The sequence below is a fragment of the Megalopta genalis genome, chromosome 12 (assembly GCF_051020955.1).
Source record: "Megalopta genalis isolate 19385.01 chromosome 12, iyMegGena1_principal, whole genome shotgun sequence".
NCBI lineage: Eukaryota > Metazoa > Arthropoda > Insecta > Hymenoptera > Halictidae > Megalopta > Megalopta genalis.
The window spans coordinates 11,203,684-11,221,364 of NC_135024.1; the positions used below are offsets into that span (position 1 = coordinate 11,203,684).

At 32.6% G+C, this 17,681-nt stretch overlaps 1 protein-coding gene across 1 annotated transcript in view; it reads left to right on the top strand.

Annotated features, from left to right (window-relative positions):
• LOC117222969 (protein gooseberry-neuro) overlaps nt 1–17,681 on the top strand; it is a 46,839-nt gene that overhangs the window by 18,725 nt on the left and 10,433 nt on the right. The window contains exon 4 of the mRNA XM_076525586.1: nt 904–1,015. Coding sequence (XP_076381701.1) covers nt 904–1,015 — 112 coding nt within the window. The remainder of the gene's footprint in view (nt 1–903; nt 1,016–17,681) is intronic.

A 17,681-nucleotide genomic window follows, 5' to 3' on the forward strand; every position in this document is an offset into this window, starting at 1 on the left:
GATAAAGATTAATTGTAGAAAAACAAACAGTTTATAAGTAGAATTTCGAGACACTGAACGTTATTGTTCACTAACATGTGTATTGTTTATGGACCGAATTTGTTAAGATAATTTAGAATCAAGTTAATTTGTAGTAGTTTATAGTTAACTTCACTTGTCTTTTTAACATTTTTGGCATATATAAGTTATGTTTTGTGGGACAGTCAGGACAAGATATCCAATAATAATTATAGTGTGCTTCTTTATGAATTTCTGGTAATTATGAATATGTAAAATAGAAGGAAGTGAACATTAACAAACTTCACTGGCATTTCCAGTTTAGTATACTAACTTCTTATTGCACCACCTGTACGATTTGCATCATTTCCAATTTTGAATTTCTGATTTATTTGAATTGCTTTATCTTGATTGATCCACTATCTTGATCACTTACTCTCGCTTGATTAAAATAGTTCACATAAACAGGAATATGCAAGAAAATTTGCAGCTCAATCATAGAATTTAGCCCTACCAGGTCATCAAATAGAGTGACAGATATTAGATTGAATTATGATTAAATTTATAATTGAGCTGTACGAAATATCAGGTCTTTGCATAAAGATCCTCAATCAACATACTAATGTTTCACTATATTAAATATAACTTTGATATGTGATCGCAATCGGCTGAATAAATTTCTGTCAGCTGAATGCAGCAGTACTTCTCGTCTGATTTAAATGTATAAAGATTATGTTTTCCTCGATTTCTAAATTGAATTATTTAGTACTGTATACTAAATACGTATAAGCGACGATATTATATTTAAGAAAATAATAGACATTCGGTTATCTTGTTTTTCAATACGTCAACTTTAACGCCAATGAGAACATTTCTATGAATTCTGATGACACTTATTTCGAATAGGAAGGTTTCTCGGATCCTCCAAGCGTCAGTTCTATCAGTAGACTGCTTCGCGGTGGACGACCTGGCGATGATGGAAAGAAGGATTACACAATAGACGGCATCCTAGGAGGTGGTAAGTAATTGAAGTTTTATATAATTCTCGTTTTGTCATAAATATTTTTTAAATTCAGAACAAGAACTGCATTCTTATTGCATTTTTCATGAATTCACGAGTATGTTCGACAGATAGATTCGATTAACGCTTTTGGCTCATTATCGATCACAAATGTTAAAGAAAAATATCTTGGGAACAGAAGAATAACAGATATATTATTATAAACTCTAGAATCACTAACAATTACGTCAGCTTAAATTAATTAACGGCTTTAATCCGGATTTAATTTAATCAGATACATCAAATCTCTTTTACCAAAAAATTAAAAACAAATCAGATTACTTTGCTCATGTGTCTATGTATGTATGTATACATTTTCTTACATTGCATCCAATACAAACTCGTTTATTATTAGATGCACAGAGGAAAATCGGCAAATGTAGAATTGTACCATTTTTAAAAATGTGACAAATTAAAATCAATGAAATGATTTATTACGAATAGATAAGATCGTAATGAATTTAATGCAATAAATAAAAGAAATAACAACTTTTTGCTGGTTTCTTTTTAAATACCGTACCAATTACCAATGCTCTATATTTGCCAACTAATTCCGTATACAGTGCACTTCACTATTTTTTAAAACTGTTTTAGTATTAAGAATTTTTCATTACTTTAGGAATTTAAAACTTTTCTAAACTAATAGTCAGAAGTATAATATGGTACAACTGGAAAACTACGTACAGTATAATATAACTCTTAAATGATTGTTACATTAAAACAAGTATAAATTAACATACATCACTAGTTCCTTTTATTTCCTAAGGCGATATATAAATAAATTGGTGGATGTCCCTTAATTACTGTCACCTTAAGCTTATCGCGTAGCTTTAGTTAATTATTTTTTTATATGACAAATATTATGTGTTAATTATTAATTAATAAAAAATGTATGAGGAAGTGCAATATACATATAATAATTATTGCAGCAAACATTGAATGAGCATTTTAGATACGCTAATGGTAAATTCACCTTTTAATATTAATTTATAAATATAAGTATGCAATGTTTCTCTATTATTACCTAAAACGGAGTCCAAGTTTAACATTAAAATCTTTTATGCTGTACGTTTTTTTACGCATTATTTCGCTGTTAAGTAAAATAATTAAAATTGCAGTTATAGAAACACTGACATCTATCCTATCATTTATTGCACTTGTATTAGATAAATATTACTCCTTACTAGATAATTTAAATTATCAAGTGTATATTTGTCCACGACAATATACAACATACATATGTATTACAGCAGCTTTTTGCTATTATACATGTACCCCCTAAAATTGCATTTTGGCTAACTTTTCGGTAAAAGATAGAACTACGCGTCGCAAGTCTTTGAAGCGTTAATTAGTTATACCTCGAGGTTAAAAATGTACGCGAATAGAATGAAGAAAAAGGAAGGAAACTCGTAGCGGGGCAATATCGTGAATGAAAGATGAAAAGGAAGAGGAATTTGGCCGGTCCATCTTCGGGGGGCCACGAAGAGCTTTTAACCTCTTGTATCTACGAATAAAGTTTGACGCAAGGGTGTGTGTGCGTGTGTGTACGTGCATGTGTGCATGTGTGTGTATGTATCTGTATATGGGACTTTAAATCCTGTCCTACGTCGTCGGTTAGGCGAAGTTAGCTCGCCCGAGCCAGGAAGCCTGCACGCAGGATTTAATCTTCGGTGGGCGTGAGCGGGATTAGCTAGGTTGCCCACATGTCCGTCAAATGGATTACCGGAGTGTCAATATCTTACGGAGCACGCATTATCTCTCTTCTACCCCATCTTCTTACTCCTTTATTTGTCCCTGTCGTTTTCATTTCTCTTTACATATGCACGATCCGCTAAGACTTCCTCCGCGATTAACACGCGATCTCTTATTTCGTAGAATTCTTTTCGAAACAGAAGCAATCAGCAGGTGGTTCGATCAACGTGACCATTGCGCGAGTATTTTTTTATTATTATTGTCATTAGACTGCGGTCTTTATATGTTAGGTCTAAAATCGATAGATTAAATATATAAGAAAGTAAAAGAATAAGTTAACTTTATTATACATATATATATATAAATAAACGAATAAGTTGGGTTTATTTAAAAAATAAAAGAATAAGCTAACATTATCAGAAACCAACAAAATAAAAGAATAACAAAATTTAATGTGTCTTATTCGATAAATATGAAGTTATTTATGCCCGGAAACAAACCAAAGACGCAGCAATTGGTCATCCCACAGTAACCGACTCCATTACCCTAGTCAAAATATTTCAAGAATATAAAGATGCTTATTAAAGTTATTAAAAGATAAAGTAAATCTCTGTATAATATCTATTTCTGGCAATTAGAGCAGACAATTTTCTGAAGTCTAAAAGATCAGCAGTCTAATAATAAGTAATGATTAGAACATGGATGTCATATGTTTCTTAAAAATAGTTAATATTTATCCATTTTCATTTTATACTTTTGTTTCATCAGTTGTGTTTTACTCATATACTCATAGTTTAAACAAATATGTTAAATTGGAGTACAACGGAGGAACATTTTTGACGCTATGTGAAATATTCATTCGAAGAGAGTATGAAGCTTAACTTCATTCTTATTGCTATTATGTATTGATAATCTATCGTTTATTGTTATTGTCGATTACGTTACGATCAACGTTCACTGTTGTTTTGTCTTTGTTTATTAATATTTGCACACCGCTGTTCTCTGTTTCCATTGCGACAAAATACAAAGCTTTTGGAATGAAGTGATAACAGACTATTGGACTTCGTACAAGTGTAAAGATCTTTAAAAAATGATACAAGATCATAGCAATTTCATTTCATTTTTAATTTACTGGAAACTTCGAAGGAGAAACGAAAATATTGTTTAACATTCGAACGACGGACCTGTTTGGCAAAAATATAATTGAGAATGCTTAGGGTCATTTTAATTGTATTTGTCAATTTTGTTGAACTTTACTGAAATATAAATTAATTGTCAGAAACTAGATAGTCAAATAACAATACTTGTGTTTCTGGGTATAAATGCACCCCAGCTCCGCAGATCGAGTGTCAAGTTAAACTACAATGAATTTATCGAGATACTAATAAAAATATTCTTATTAGAATGGGAGTTCGACCATTTGATATGACCATGATTTGTATTAATGATAATATGATGATTTGTATTATGATAATAATTAGACTTATGATTTGATGTACCATATATTTCAGCGTTTGATAATATTCAATAATCCAATTTCACACACACACACACACACACACACACACACACACACACACACACACACACACACACACACACACTTGAACCTTAAATACAATATAATTCTTAGCAGAGCCTTTTCAACGTGAGAAATTTTCAACACATATTATAAATCACCAGGATCTATAAAACACATTGTTTAAATTTTGTTTGCAGGCCAAGATAGAAAAGTTGAGGAAACATAATTTTTCTACTTATCTTTTTGTCATTCCAACCAATTGTCCAATCAATTATCTGAAACATTTCTTTACTCATTGTTTAGTAAACTAGTCATGCAGCCTATAAAAAAATTCAACACATTTCGTTCAATTTGAAAAAAGTTATTCCGCATTGAAAATGAATAAATGAAATACAAAAACCTGTGAAGTCATTAGAACGATTTCAGAATATCATCGTTACACTATTTTGGTCTTATAACCAGGGCTGTTAAAATTTTGAATTTGTCCTGACGTAACAGTTATTTTTGTATTTTTAACTTATCTGTTCTGAGAAAAATAGTTATAAAAACCCGTTTCTAAGTCAAATAGCAGTAACAATTCACATTAATATTAGAACTAGCATTAATGAAAATACCAAAGTATTCCAAATATTAATAAGTATTCCAAAGTATTTTCATTAATGCTATATATATGTTAAAAATTAGGCAAATATAAAAGTCAATATAAACGTCCAATAAAATAAGCACATAAAAATCGCAACTAGCATACTATATTTATCCTGTTTCCAGTTCCTTAAATAATGGTAGGTAAATTGAAAAATAGCATAAACTTTTATATTTTACACTAAAATATATGTTAAGAAATAAACTCTCCTTCAGAATTTTTATCAATCAGATACAAAATAACTGTTAAAATTGAACTATTACAAGATAAATAAAATGTTAATGTAAAAGTCAACTTAAAACAGGAAACGAAATAATTCAGAAGTAAAAAGTTTATTAAATCACTTACAACAATGATGAAAAAAAAAGAATAGACTTTTATTTAGTTTCTGCTTCTTGCAATAGTGTTGGGATCTTATTTAAGAATGTGTAATAAACATACAAATGTAATACAAGTGTAAAATGTAACAACCATATGGCATACAAGAAAACACGAAAACAATAAAAACAAAAACCAGTTTCATGCGCTCTTTCTATATTCATGAATGACAGTGCGACACGCCGATACAATCATTTCCAGCAAATAGACGTTTTGTAAAAGAAAAGGAAGTGTAAGTATTGTAAATACTTTTTATTTTGCATAAAGATCCACGGAGTATTGATACAACGATAAAAGCCCATGATTCGTGTGGAAGAAGAATCGAAATAGTTCTGGACAGTAGTATCTACATCTGTAAATCCTGCGGGCGACACGGAGTTCCGAATTCCCGAGAAATCGCCTACGAGATCAAACGTGTGACGGGGTCCCTGTTGACATGAGCCAAGAATTTGTTTTCGTGAGTGATACAGGTAGACAAGGAGGAATTAGCAGTACAGGTGTTCCGAAGTTTTAAAAGTCAAACCGTCAGGTACGCTGCCGCCTTGAGAGGGAGAGAATTCGAGGGTGGCAGAAGGGGGAAATGAGGGATCGGGTCTCATAAATAAAAATAGTCTGCGAGAGGGGAAAAGAAAACGGGGTAAAGGCGAGAAACGAAGAGGACCGAGGACGATGAAACGGAGAGAGAACTGAGATGTCGAGACGAAGAGATGTGCATATACGTACGCTTATTTTTAGAGAAAAAATAAGAGAGAGAGAGAGAGAGAGAGAGAGAGAGAGAGAAAGGCAGAGAGGGAGAGAGAGAGAAAGAGATAAAGAATGAAAGAGAGAAATATAGAAAGAAAGAGAGAGGCAGAGACAGAGAGATGACTGTAGAAAAAGCAAAAGTACCAGAGGAAGAGAAAGAAAGAAAGAAAGAAAGAGAGAAAAAGAGAAGACGGGACGTGGAAAAGGACAGGTATACGCTTCGAACGTGGAGAATGTGAAGAAAGAGGCAAGAAGTAACGATGAAGGAGGGCAGCAGAGACCGCGGGCCCCATGAGGGTCCCGCGGAGATCAAACGGGCCGCCTGCCACACGTCGACAGTGGTGCTCATTCATGTACCCCCGATGGATCGTAACAACTCGCACAGACATACTGTTGACGAATAACTAAAAAATTATCCGATTCCCACTTTTCCATCGGTATCATAACGCCTCGACAACTGAGAAATCACAAGATCCCCAATGTAATCACAAGATCCGCTCGCATACTTCCAGCCACGATTAAAATTCATTTCACATTGTTAAATAAAACCATTAACATTTCGTTTCAGATTTATTATATAATATATCTGTATTGTTGGTTTGCTTTTAAATAAACGTAAGTAGTACTTTTAAATTTATACAATATGCTAATTTCATGAAATATTAGAATCGAGTATAAATTAATTATAATTTAAAAAAACTATAATAGTTGAGATTTCTGTATTTCCCAAATTCTGAACATCGACGAAGATACGGAATTGGTGATGCAGTCGTTTTATGTAATTATATTACTGACTTACTTTTAATTTGTATTAAATTTATAATTACATCTGTGCATGCAATTATTATCAATTGTATTATAAGAACGATTATCTATCACCATAATAAATTGATTTGACAAAGAAGTGTACGGTTGAAAAATTATTATTATAAATTATTGTCATAAATTATTGCTGTAAACATAAGGATCAAATTTGTCCCTTGAGACTGCTACATATATGTATTATCTATTATATATTTTTTCTATTAATTAGAATATTATTTTCTTCTTAGCATTAGCCTTTAGATAGAACAATTAAACTCCAGGGAGATATCGCGACACGTCATTCGCATAAGTTTACTCAAATTGAATTTACGTAATTATTGCTTCCTACATTTTGTCATTTTTGCGTCATCCTTTATTGATATAATAATAAAAGAATTATATGGTACAGTCTTTACTAATTGAAAATTAACATCATTAAAATTCAAGAAGAAATACATTAATTAATTGAGCATGCAATATGCCGGCAAAGAAATGTTAATAAAATGATGACGACAGGTGTTAAACCATTCAAGAATATTCTCAAAGCGTTCCCCGAAAAGTGTTGCGGACCGCTTTAAAACTGAACCCTTCAATTAAAGATATCCATCGTGTTGTCCGCGTTGAAGTATTCGTCGATCCTGTAAATGGCCGTCGTTAATGTTTAATACCCTTTAATTAAAGCTTCTTTCATTAATATTTTCTTGTTCGTGCTCTCATGAAATTATCATTCTTAATGGTTATTAAAGTTAAACGATAATAAGATTATATCGTCCAATTAGCCATTCGTGTATAGTAGACCACGGGCACGCAAATTATCGCATTATTCATATTATCTTCAAATATTGTAACCAAATATTAAATACTCGCCATGCTGTCCGATTAAAGGTTATTAAAAATTTGGTATTCTCCTCCGGTATTTTGGTTTGTATTGTTAATAAAATTAGATTATACGCGCAGTTCTGTGATTGCAAAATTGTTTCAACTCTTATCTGATATGCGCTAATAACATACAATCGATGGTTTATCGAGAATTAGATTAACACTGTTTTTGACACTTTTTATTTAGGGACTATCTTGATCCCAGAGTACCAGTAATTGTTTTTGAAAATCATTATACCAGTTAAAGCCTAAGTTATGTAACAAATATTCTAGTACAGAATTGCTTGCGTTTTCGATAATTAATTTTTAATATAATTAATTTTTTTTTCAACTTTCGTACAACGTATGTAAAAAATTTTGAACGACTTGATTTCAAGATGTATACTCTCTTTTGATTCTCGATATATGAACGAAATCAGTGAAATAAAATGTGTAATTGTTCTCAAAAACTAATATTTAAACTTATATTTATTTATTATTCATTAGCAATATTAGCAATGTATTATTGATAGACTGCTTTCTGTGCATAAGTTTAAGTTAATTTATTTGCGTAGAACATTCTGTTGACAATCTTTTGCATATGTGATTAAATTTGAACATTAGAACTAAACAATCTCACTATAATTGTGTCAACCCTTATACACAGTGAAAGATAAACGTAATATAATTTTTCTTACGTTTTTTTTTAAAGGAACAGCATATTTCTTATTAAAACAAACTTCAGATCTTTTCATTTCCTAGATACCGTTATTTAAGGGTTTTGACATTAATTCATATACGTGTATCTCATCTGACATAACATTAATTCTGCTGGAATAAAACTATGAGGTAAAAATATTTCTATTAGAGATTTCGAGATTTATGCCTATCTGCCTTATATGGATCTATTCTATTTTATTTTAATTGTTTTGACAACGCGGATACTATCTTCCCTGACATTTAAAAAAATGGGTGATACCGTTTTCCCCTAAAAGCGCAAATATACTTCAGAATATCAATTTTTCACAAACACAATCAATGACGAAAGTTTATAATTGACGATATCACGCAAAACAACTTGATTATATGTAGCTATCACACGTATTCGCATATATTTAATGCTAGACAATTCCACTGAGACTTTAATATTTGTTGTTAAAATTTTATTTGAATGATATCTAACTCTTGCAGTTGCAAATGTGAATTAATATTTGACATTTACAATCTGTTTTTCTTGCGGTTTTTAAATTAAAATACTTGTTTATTTCGTAGGGTAAATGTAAACCTTTTCTAAGGAAACATCATCACTGTTCTAATGTTTATACCGGCTGTCTTCACTTCTTTATTAAATTTCAGTGAGTCCATTGCAGAGAATAATATAAAAATATATATGATTGCCAGTTTCCTTTTATTTTTGGAACGTAAGATAGTTGACTTTATAACTCTATCTGTAAGATATTTTATTAATATACATGAATCATAATATTTGTAGCTTTGAATTAAACAAAATTGTCGTAACACATTTTTTTACGTCAACAAAAATAACGAAGGGTATTTCGAAATGTGCAGGATAAAATAAACACCCCATATAATACAATATAATTTGAATATTATACATATGGGAATGTACAAAACATTCGAATGTTAAGATAACTATGTGAAAGATATGCAACATATGTAGGTATCTGCGGATTCTTATACGAAATAAAAATTGTCTATCTTTTTTATGACATACAAGAGTTAGATACAAATTTATTTCTTTTCTTAATCGTCTTAATTAGCCCAAAACAATTCAACAGTATTTTTAAATTCTTAAAACATTTTCACTGTTTTGAATTTGATCTGCTGATTTTGTCATAAATGCATAAAATCCACAGTCTAATAACAAGCGATATATGAGTATGTTAATGCTTTTCATCATTAAACATAATTTATACGCGGAGAATGACTGCTCTACAAAATATTATTTCATATGTTTTTAGATACAAATATACATTATGCGAAATGTATGAAATGAAAAATGTATTTTTAGAATCCCCTGAATTTCTGTAGAGCTTTCACCCTTTAACTATTTTCTATAAAAATATATATTTGCAAGAACTTCTGCAGTCTACTTATGAACAATTATGAAACTCTTTCAGCTCTTTATAACTGTTTCAAGAACCCAAGACATTATATCTGTTTTCAACTCTAGCTCATAACTAAAAAATTGAAAGCAAAATAATTGTTATGCAACGACATTTTTCATGTCGATTATAATAGTTTATGATCCCTGTGTAAAAGGGAGGGGATGCCGGAAACCAGGGCTAAGTTAACCCAAAAAAGTTTAGGAAAGGATATAAAACGCTTTCTTTGGTACAAAAAATACTAAAATAAATTTAAATTATAATTAAATATCTTCTCTATAAGAACATCACATTCGAAAATAACCTTAAAATAGTTTCAAAACTGCATGCAAACAAACAAAGTAATTAAACAAGACAATTAATTATATTGTACTGTTTAATACATTCATCAGTTTATAAATAAGAACAACAATCTGAAATACTTTTACGTGGTTATATTTAATTATATTTTCTGAGGTTAACAAACTTCGATTAAGAAATGTGGAAGTTTCAGGTTAGTTTCAGTCACTGTACACTTCGTTCACGCATTTTTCACCTACTCTCCAACGCAGGACAGTTTGCCCTGAATAACGTGTTTATCATTAACTGATTAATTTAATCATTTTTGAGTCACACACACACACATTTTACTTTATTATTAATAGAAATATTAATATTTGTAGAAATCATGAACACTACACATTTCTAATCAAATTTCAAAACAACAACTTGCTTATGCAAATTCCAATTTCTAGAAAATTATCGACTGAAGGCGCTGACATTTTATTACTTTATTTATCTATTAAATAAAAGTATGACTATCGATCAATCAATTTAGTACATAACTTTATATCGCATAAATTTATATCGCAATTATAAATAAATGTTCAACGAAGTTCTCTTTGCCCAAAGGCTAACTATGCCTCAGCAGGCCTGGGTATTATCAAAATAAATTGTTTGAAAAATAATCGTTACGATAACATACTATTTTATTTGATTATATGTTATTTGAAATAACCGTACGATTACATGTTATTCGGACGATCAGATAAGTTTCTAAATGATATTTCGTCATTTAGGTTCAAAATAAAAAAATTTTTCACTTTATTTATTACTCGATCAAATATTTATAAAAATATTTTCTTAAATATTCTCGCTCATTCTATCATGCCAATTATACTCATATTGTAAGTTCGTATGTTGAAACCAAGTTCAGTTAAATTATAAAAATACCATTCAAAGTACAGTAGAATCTCGATTATTCGAGTCCGGTTTAATCGAGATTCTGTATTATCCGAGATGCTTTGAACTCAACAAAAATCTATTTTTCTTCAAAAATTTAATAAATATACACTTGATTATATAATTACATGATTAGACTTAAATACATCTACAATATTACATCATCAAAATGTTTCTCATGATCTTATTGCTCGATCTATGAATATTCATCGATCTTTCCAAATCATCGAACTTTCAATTATCCGAGCTAATCTCGGTAAACATCAACTCGGATAATCGAGACTCTACTATCTAATTAAAGTTTATCTGTATATAATTAAATTTAGGTAAATACAAGTAATTCAATATTCAAATCAATCAAAATAATCATATTAATTGAAGAATTCTTATTAATCCTTATTAATTTCAGTTCCAATTAATTGAAGAATTCTTATGTCAAATTATTTGTTATCTTATTGCAAATAAAATCTGCCTAGGCCTGTGCTCCGGTCTCCTCTATAGGGTGAATTCCAAAGGGATGCCGAAAGCAGAAAAAAAAATCGGGAGAGGTGACCGAGCAGGGGAGCAGTCGTGATAGGGAGCACCTCTGAGCGGATATACTCGTAGCTCGGCTACGGAGTAGGGTCGGTATAGGTGTCGGCAGGCGAGCAGGAATGACACGTAACCTGTGGCTTTCTCATTCCTTCTTATTCCGTTCCTTTGGCCGAGGCCGCCGACGAGGGATTAGCCTAATGGGTCCTGCCCACCCCTCTCATTCCTCTCCGCGTGTGTTATATGTATATCCATTCTGATCCTTTACACCACCTCCGACCTCCTACATAATCGGAGCCCGCCATCCGATGAACAACGCCGCTAAGTGATTCACAATCAGGTTTATTGATTGTATCTGATGATCGACGCGCTAAGGAATACTCGACATTGATTTAAGTAATCTCTACTCCTTAACTCTTTGCTCGCATGCCTTTGCGTATTTCCACGCCGGTTGCTCTATTTTCGTTCGAACGACACTGTGTAACGCGAGAACGCGCTCAGGCTTTTCTATTGTAATATGCGTGAACGCTCGAGCAAAGCGAACGCCAATCGAACTCGAACAAAATTTATTCTGGAAGGTGTCGCGCATCAGACTGACGTTCTATTGCTACCTGTATTTCCGGTTACACGGTCGCGAATGCTGAGAAAGCTTTTCCTCCTGAACGAAGTGTTTTTACCCCCCCCCCCCCCCCACGCTACGATTTCCCTTGCAGTTACTGTTAATTTATATTATGCAAAAAAAGTAGGCTTGGCATTTATAGATAAAACACAAACCATTTACAATTATTTACAGAAATTATTTATTCATGAAAGTTAATCTTGTCACCATCAGAATAGGTCCTATTCGAGGTAATGCACACACGCCAACGTTTCTTTCAATATTCCAAATATTTTTCAAACGCTGAAGGAGATGTATCCTTCAAATTCATCAGGGAATTTTCTTTCATGACTGTAATTGACTCGAAACGCTTCTTCCGAAGTTGTCATTTGAGTTTACGAGTTTTTCTGAGTTTTTTCTTTTTAGAAGAAAATCACATGAGGCTGTAGGCTAATGGACCCAATTACTTTAGAGCGAGATCAATTATATTTATCGGATATTACACTTTCTTTATTAAAAAATAAACGAAATAAAAGAATAAAATTGTTGTATTAAAAAATAAACGAAATAAAAGGAGAGAATTTGTTATTAAAAGATAAACAAAATAACAACGCTTGTCAGGAAAACCTAAAACTTTGTCAAGGAGTCAAAAAAATATACTGAAATTAACGCATATATCTTGGAATAATCCAGTATTCATATTGATGGTTGATCATGGATGAGTGATCACTATTGTTAAGATTCAATGAGTACCAATAGGAAGCATCCTCATTGTTCAGCTGAACAATTAAAAAAAGATGCCACAGCAGTAACAACCGCGTAATGACAGACCGTGAGAACTTCAAATCTCTGATCATAAATCCACGTTTCATCAACAGTTATGATGCGTTTTACGAGCATAGAGTCACCTGAAATCGACAGAAAGAAATTTCGTTGGAAATGCAATATTTAAAACAAATTCTTTGCTCAGCAGCTTTTTCAGTTGATGGATCGCGATCGAACTCAGTGTCACGGCTGATTGTGTGTACAGTGGTGTTTACTTACTTCAGATTTTAGAATGAGAAATTCCCGATACTTTTTTTTTGCATAATCTATAATCATCGAATACAAAAATTTACTTCAATGGCGAAATATTTATAACACAAGGATAGTAATACATTAAATGTCTCAAAATATACGATAGATATTGTTCCACGGTTCAAATATATAATGTAAAATGACATTTGGAACACATTCATCTATCATACTTAAGTAAATACGAAATATACATCTGCATAAGGAAGAAAATAACTTTTTGATACTTAAAAGCTAACTTTCTGCTTTAAAATTGTGATACAAGTGCTTTTTAGCAAATATATCCATGTTGTCTTTAATTTCATATACCCTAAAGAAATACTGATAGCTATTTAGCATCGATAAGCATGTTATAAATAACAGTTGATAATTAAAGTTTAAAAGTGCGGTCGGGGATGATTGTGACACCGACAGTCGGGGTCAATCGTAAGAAATTTTTACGCCTAATTTTCTTCATCTTATAATTTAAATAAGCACCTATATTTATTAAGTTAACTAATCAATTTAAAATTGCTACAATTTAATATCGTAATTAAACTTTTTAATGAAAAATGGGTCCAATGTTGTGACTGCAATGACTGGGTACGTAGAGAATGCTATGCTATGTTACAACCGACGCGAGGTCGGGCTTGGTTGTAACATTTTACCCGCTTCCCATATTTTATTAATAACTTGAGTATTCCTTGATATCACAACAAAACCACTGTAACTGAATAATCTCGGATAAGTAAGTGAGAGCTTCGCATAATAATTGTCGTTGTAAATACTAATAGTTTATGCGTAATTGTGTTCTAAAATCAAAGTGTTACAACCGCCCTCGATTTCCCCTACCGCTGTTAAAATAGTCGATTAAATAATAAATACGTGGCACTTCCGACGGTTATGTAGAAAGTATGCAATCGCGTTTCGGAACTCGAAGAGTGAGAAAGATTGGGGAGAGATGGAGTTGTGAGGGAACGAGTGTGTCAGGCAGGAAAAGAAGCGACGTCAAAGAAAAGAGGCAGCTTGTCCAGATTGATATCAAGCTCTGTATCTAATATGTTACGCGGCGAGGTGTTGTGCCGCTGTAGTACTTGTCACATAAGCATATTAATCCTTTCGAGATCGAGAATAGACAGCGGGATTCGTGTAGTGGTTTACATTCGATTATGATCTGTAAATGATATCTCGTAAAATCACTAATGTAATAAGTCAGATTAAAGGACTCGGGCTATGCGAGCAAGCTCACGTCAAACGGAAGAGCATCCATTATGAAATAATATGCCGTCAACGAATTCCTTTCGATCGATCTTAAATCATTTCGTACGTCGCATATTTTGTTACTTGATTATGCGAGCGACATTTTGTTAGTTCTTATCGTTTTCGTTAAGTTTGGCGACAGAATTTTCGTCTCGATATGAAAACCGATGACTGGAACATTCGCAGAAGTTAGTTCGACAATTTGCTGAAACGGACTAACGTCGGGAAGCTTGCGAAAGGTATTATTTAAAAGACAATCGACTGTGCCATTATCGCTGGCCCAGAAATTCTTCAGTCCTTCCTGAACAGTCTCAGCCCTCGAGAGAACGCTGACAGGAAGACAGACTGCACTCTCGGATGTCAACCGCTTCGCGGCTCATTGTTGGCATTTTGAAGACATTTGTTACCATTTAGGGGACCTCACACACGCTCTAAGACCCCCTAGGACCGCTGGCGGAGAAAAAGGTGGGACAGGGACGGGCCCGGCTACATTTACAACCTACGAAGGTGCGGCACCTTTTCCACCATTCAGAGCGCGATTCGACATGCGGAAAGCAAAAGGAAGGCGCAGGAAAGCACCGACCCCTCCTGCAACATATAACTGACACAAACTGGCATACATGCATACGTACAATGTCTAACGATGTTTGTGTGCACCCGATATATTTCCCCACTTTAACAGGACCGCGTCGCATCCTCCATCGCGGTTTTCCTAACTGATATAGCGAACAGTGGCGAACAGCGTTCAATACTTTTGTAATTAAAGTACGCGTAAAATATTTTGTATTTCGTATTCGATTACGTTATAGAATGTGAAATAACTGCCGTGATTTATATTTAATCAGTTAGGTGCTGCAATCTCTTTGAAAAGTGCGCAAGTTACGGTCATTACTAGACTGCGGATTTTATGCATCTAAATGAATAGATGAAATTCAAAACAGTGAAAATATTTAAACGATTTAAAGATACCATCGAATTACGTTCAATTTATCAAGCTTATTTTAAAATGAAATAAACGTCTATTAAGCTTCTGTAGCTTGCAATCAGTGCAGATAATTTTTATTTTGCATAAAGATCCGCAGTCTAGTAATTACACATGTTTGACTCCCTTCATATTTTGTTTAAATACAATACTATTGTCAAACATATAATTTAACAAATAATATTAAAGTACGTATACTTTTTAACCAGTTATTAATTGTTCTTGGCGAGTATACTCGTCATTATTATTCTCTGTCGGATAAAAATAGAAATTCGTAGTATAGCAACAGAATAAAAACAAATTACTTTATCAAAATTCAGCTCATTAGTCGAGCGAGTGACACTAACTTTTGACTGATTTTCAAAATTCATTTTTGTTGCAATATATTCGAACAAACTGAACAATTAAAATACCATTCACAATGATAAATTTTAACTTGCTAGTTTCAGTCCGTTAATCAAATTACTTCGATTTTGTGAGAATTTTGGAATTGATTTATATAATATATAGTATATAGTTAGTTATGTAGTATATAAATATATATAAATATATATAGTTAATATATATAAATAATAGTATATAGTTAGTTATATAATGTATAGTATATGAACACTTAACGTGTTAATATTGACGTTTTATGGATCGATGTATGTATGAAATCATGCAATAGATTATAAAAATTAATTATAGGGGAAAAAGGAACGGTAGCACGTACCAATCTTTCTTGCGATTATTAGATTGTACGGCAGAGTTTCCTAAATAATGTTTAATGTAATATAATACGCAAAACTATAAACAGGAAATCGGGGATAGAGCAAACGTTTTTACGTCAAGGAATATTAATGACAATTGAACGAAAGAATTTTCTGCGATCGCTCTCCTTCACATCGTACATTCAATCATTCACATCGCGCCGATTATATTCTATCCCTAATATTCCAGAAAATTCTACAAAATGACGAACCTAAGTCGCAATAGGTAGATAATGGAAATGGTGTAACGCTTTATACGTAGACGAGACTCTGGATCTACTAAAGTGAATATATTACAAGCGATTCTTCCACATGTTCACGCAAAGCCTCCGTAGTATTTCAGTTTCGTTACTCGGAGCGAGAGTCTCGTTCATATGTAAACGTATAGGTCTTTACTCAGCAGGGATGCTGACCAGCACATTTGAGGATGACGTTGCTCCGAAAGAGATATTTGCTTTTGACTCCACAAGTCCTCTCTAATTGATTACACGCATCTTTTCACGCGTTCTATTCAGCCGATCGCATCTCTTTTCATCCTTGAGAAGCCGATATTGATTGCGCCTATCAACGAGTAAACCCGCCGAATAGTCGTAGATCCCTCCGTGTGAATCAGGTAATTCACTGACCGGACATTTGTCGTTTGTCAACGGATGCTGTGTATCAGCTTCCGACTTCCGATTACGTTCTCCGTCAACTGGTTTGTAGCTAAACTCTGGATATCTACAAGATTTATAACTAAACCGCCGGTCTTCATGCAAAATTAAAATTACCTTAACAAAATGTAAGAAGCAGAAATTAAGCAGAAATGTGCTCCCTTTTTTAACATGTTAAACGCCGACAATCAAGTAAAAAAATTCCCATGAAATTAAAGTAATTTGATCAGTAAAATTGAAACTAGAAAGTTCAAATTTATTATAATGGCTGGTACTTTAACTGTTTTGCATTCTAAACATCGTAGTGAAATTCAGTTTGTTCGAATATATTGCAATAAAAATGAAGTTTGGAGACTAGTAAAAAATTAGTATCATCCACATGTGGCCGACGTACAGTGCGGCAGAACGCCGAAAACATGACATTAATTAACCTGTTTTATAGTCTTCATTACAGAGTTAATAACAAAAGAATCTGCTCGAATTTAGAAGAAACGTAGAACATACGTATTTAGTAGATTACGTGCGAAATCTTCACGACGAGTTTGACTCGTTTTTGCAGTAGAAGGTGTTAATGCTGCTACTAGAATCTAGGGTAAAATAGATCAACCCTGATAGCTCTCACTGTAACTAAGAAGAAGTCATACATCGATTTATCAATGTTTTCTAATTTCATTTCATTACAATGGCGTGTTTAATTCGGTCGTTCCTCCTTCACAATCAAAGAGGACGTGTGATCTTTAAATCTTACTTCACAAGTTGGTCTAAACAACCTCCCAAAAATTCCAATAAATTAGTTGTCTATTTAAA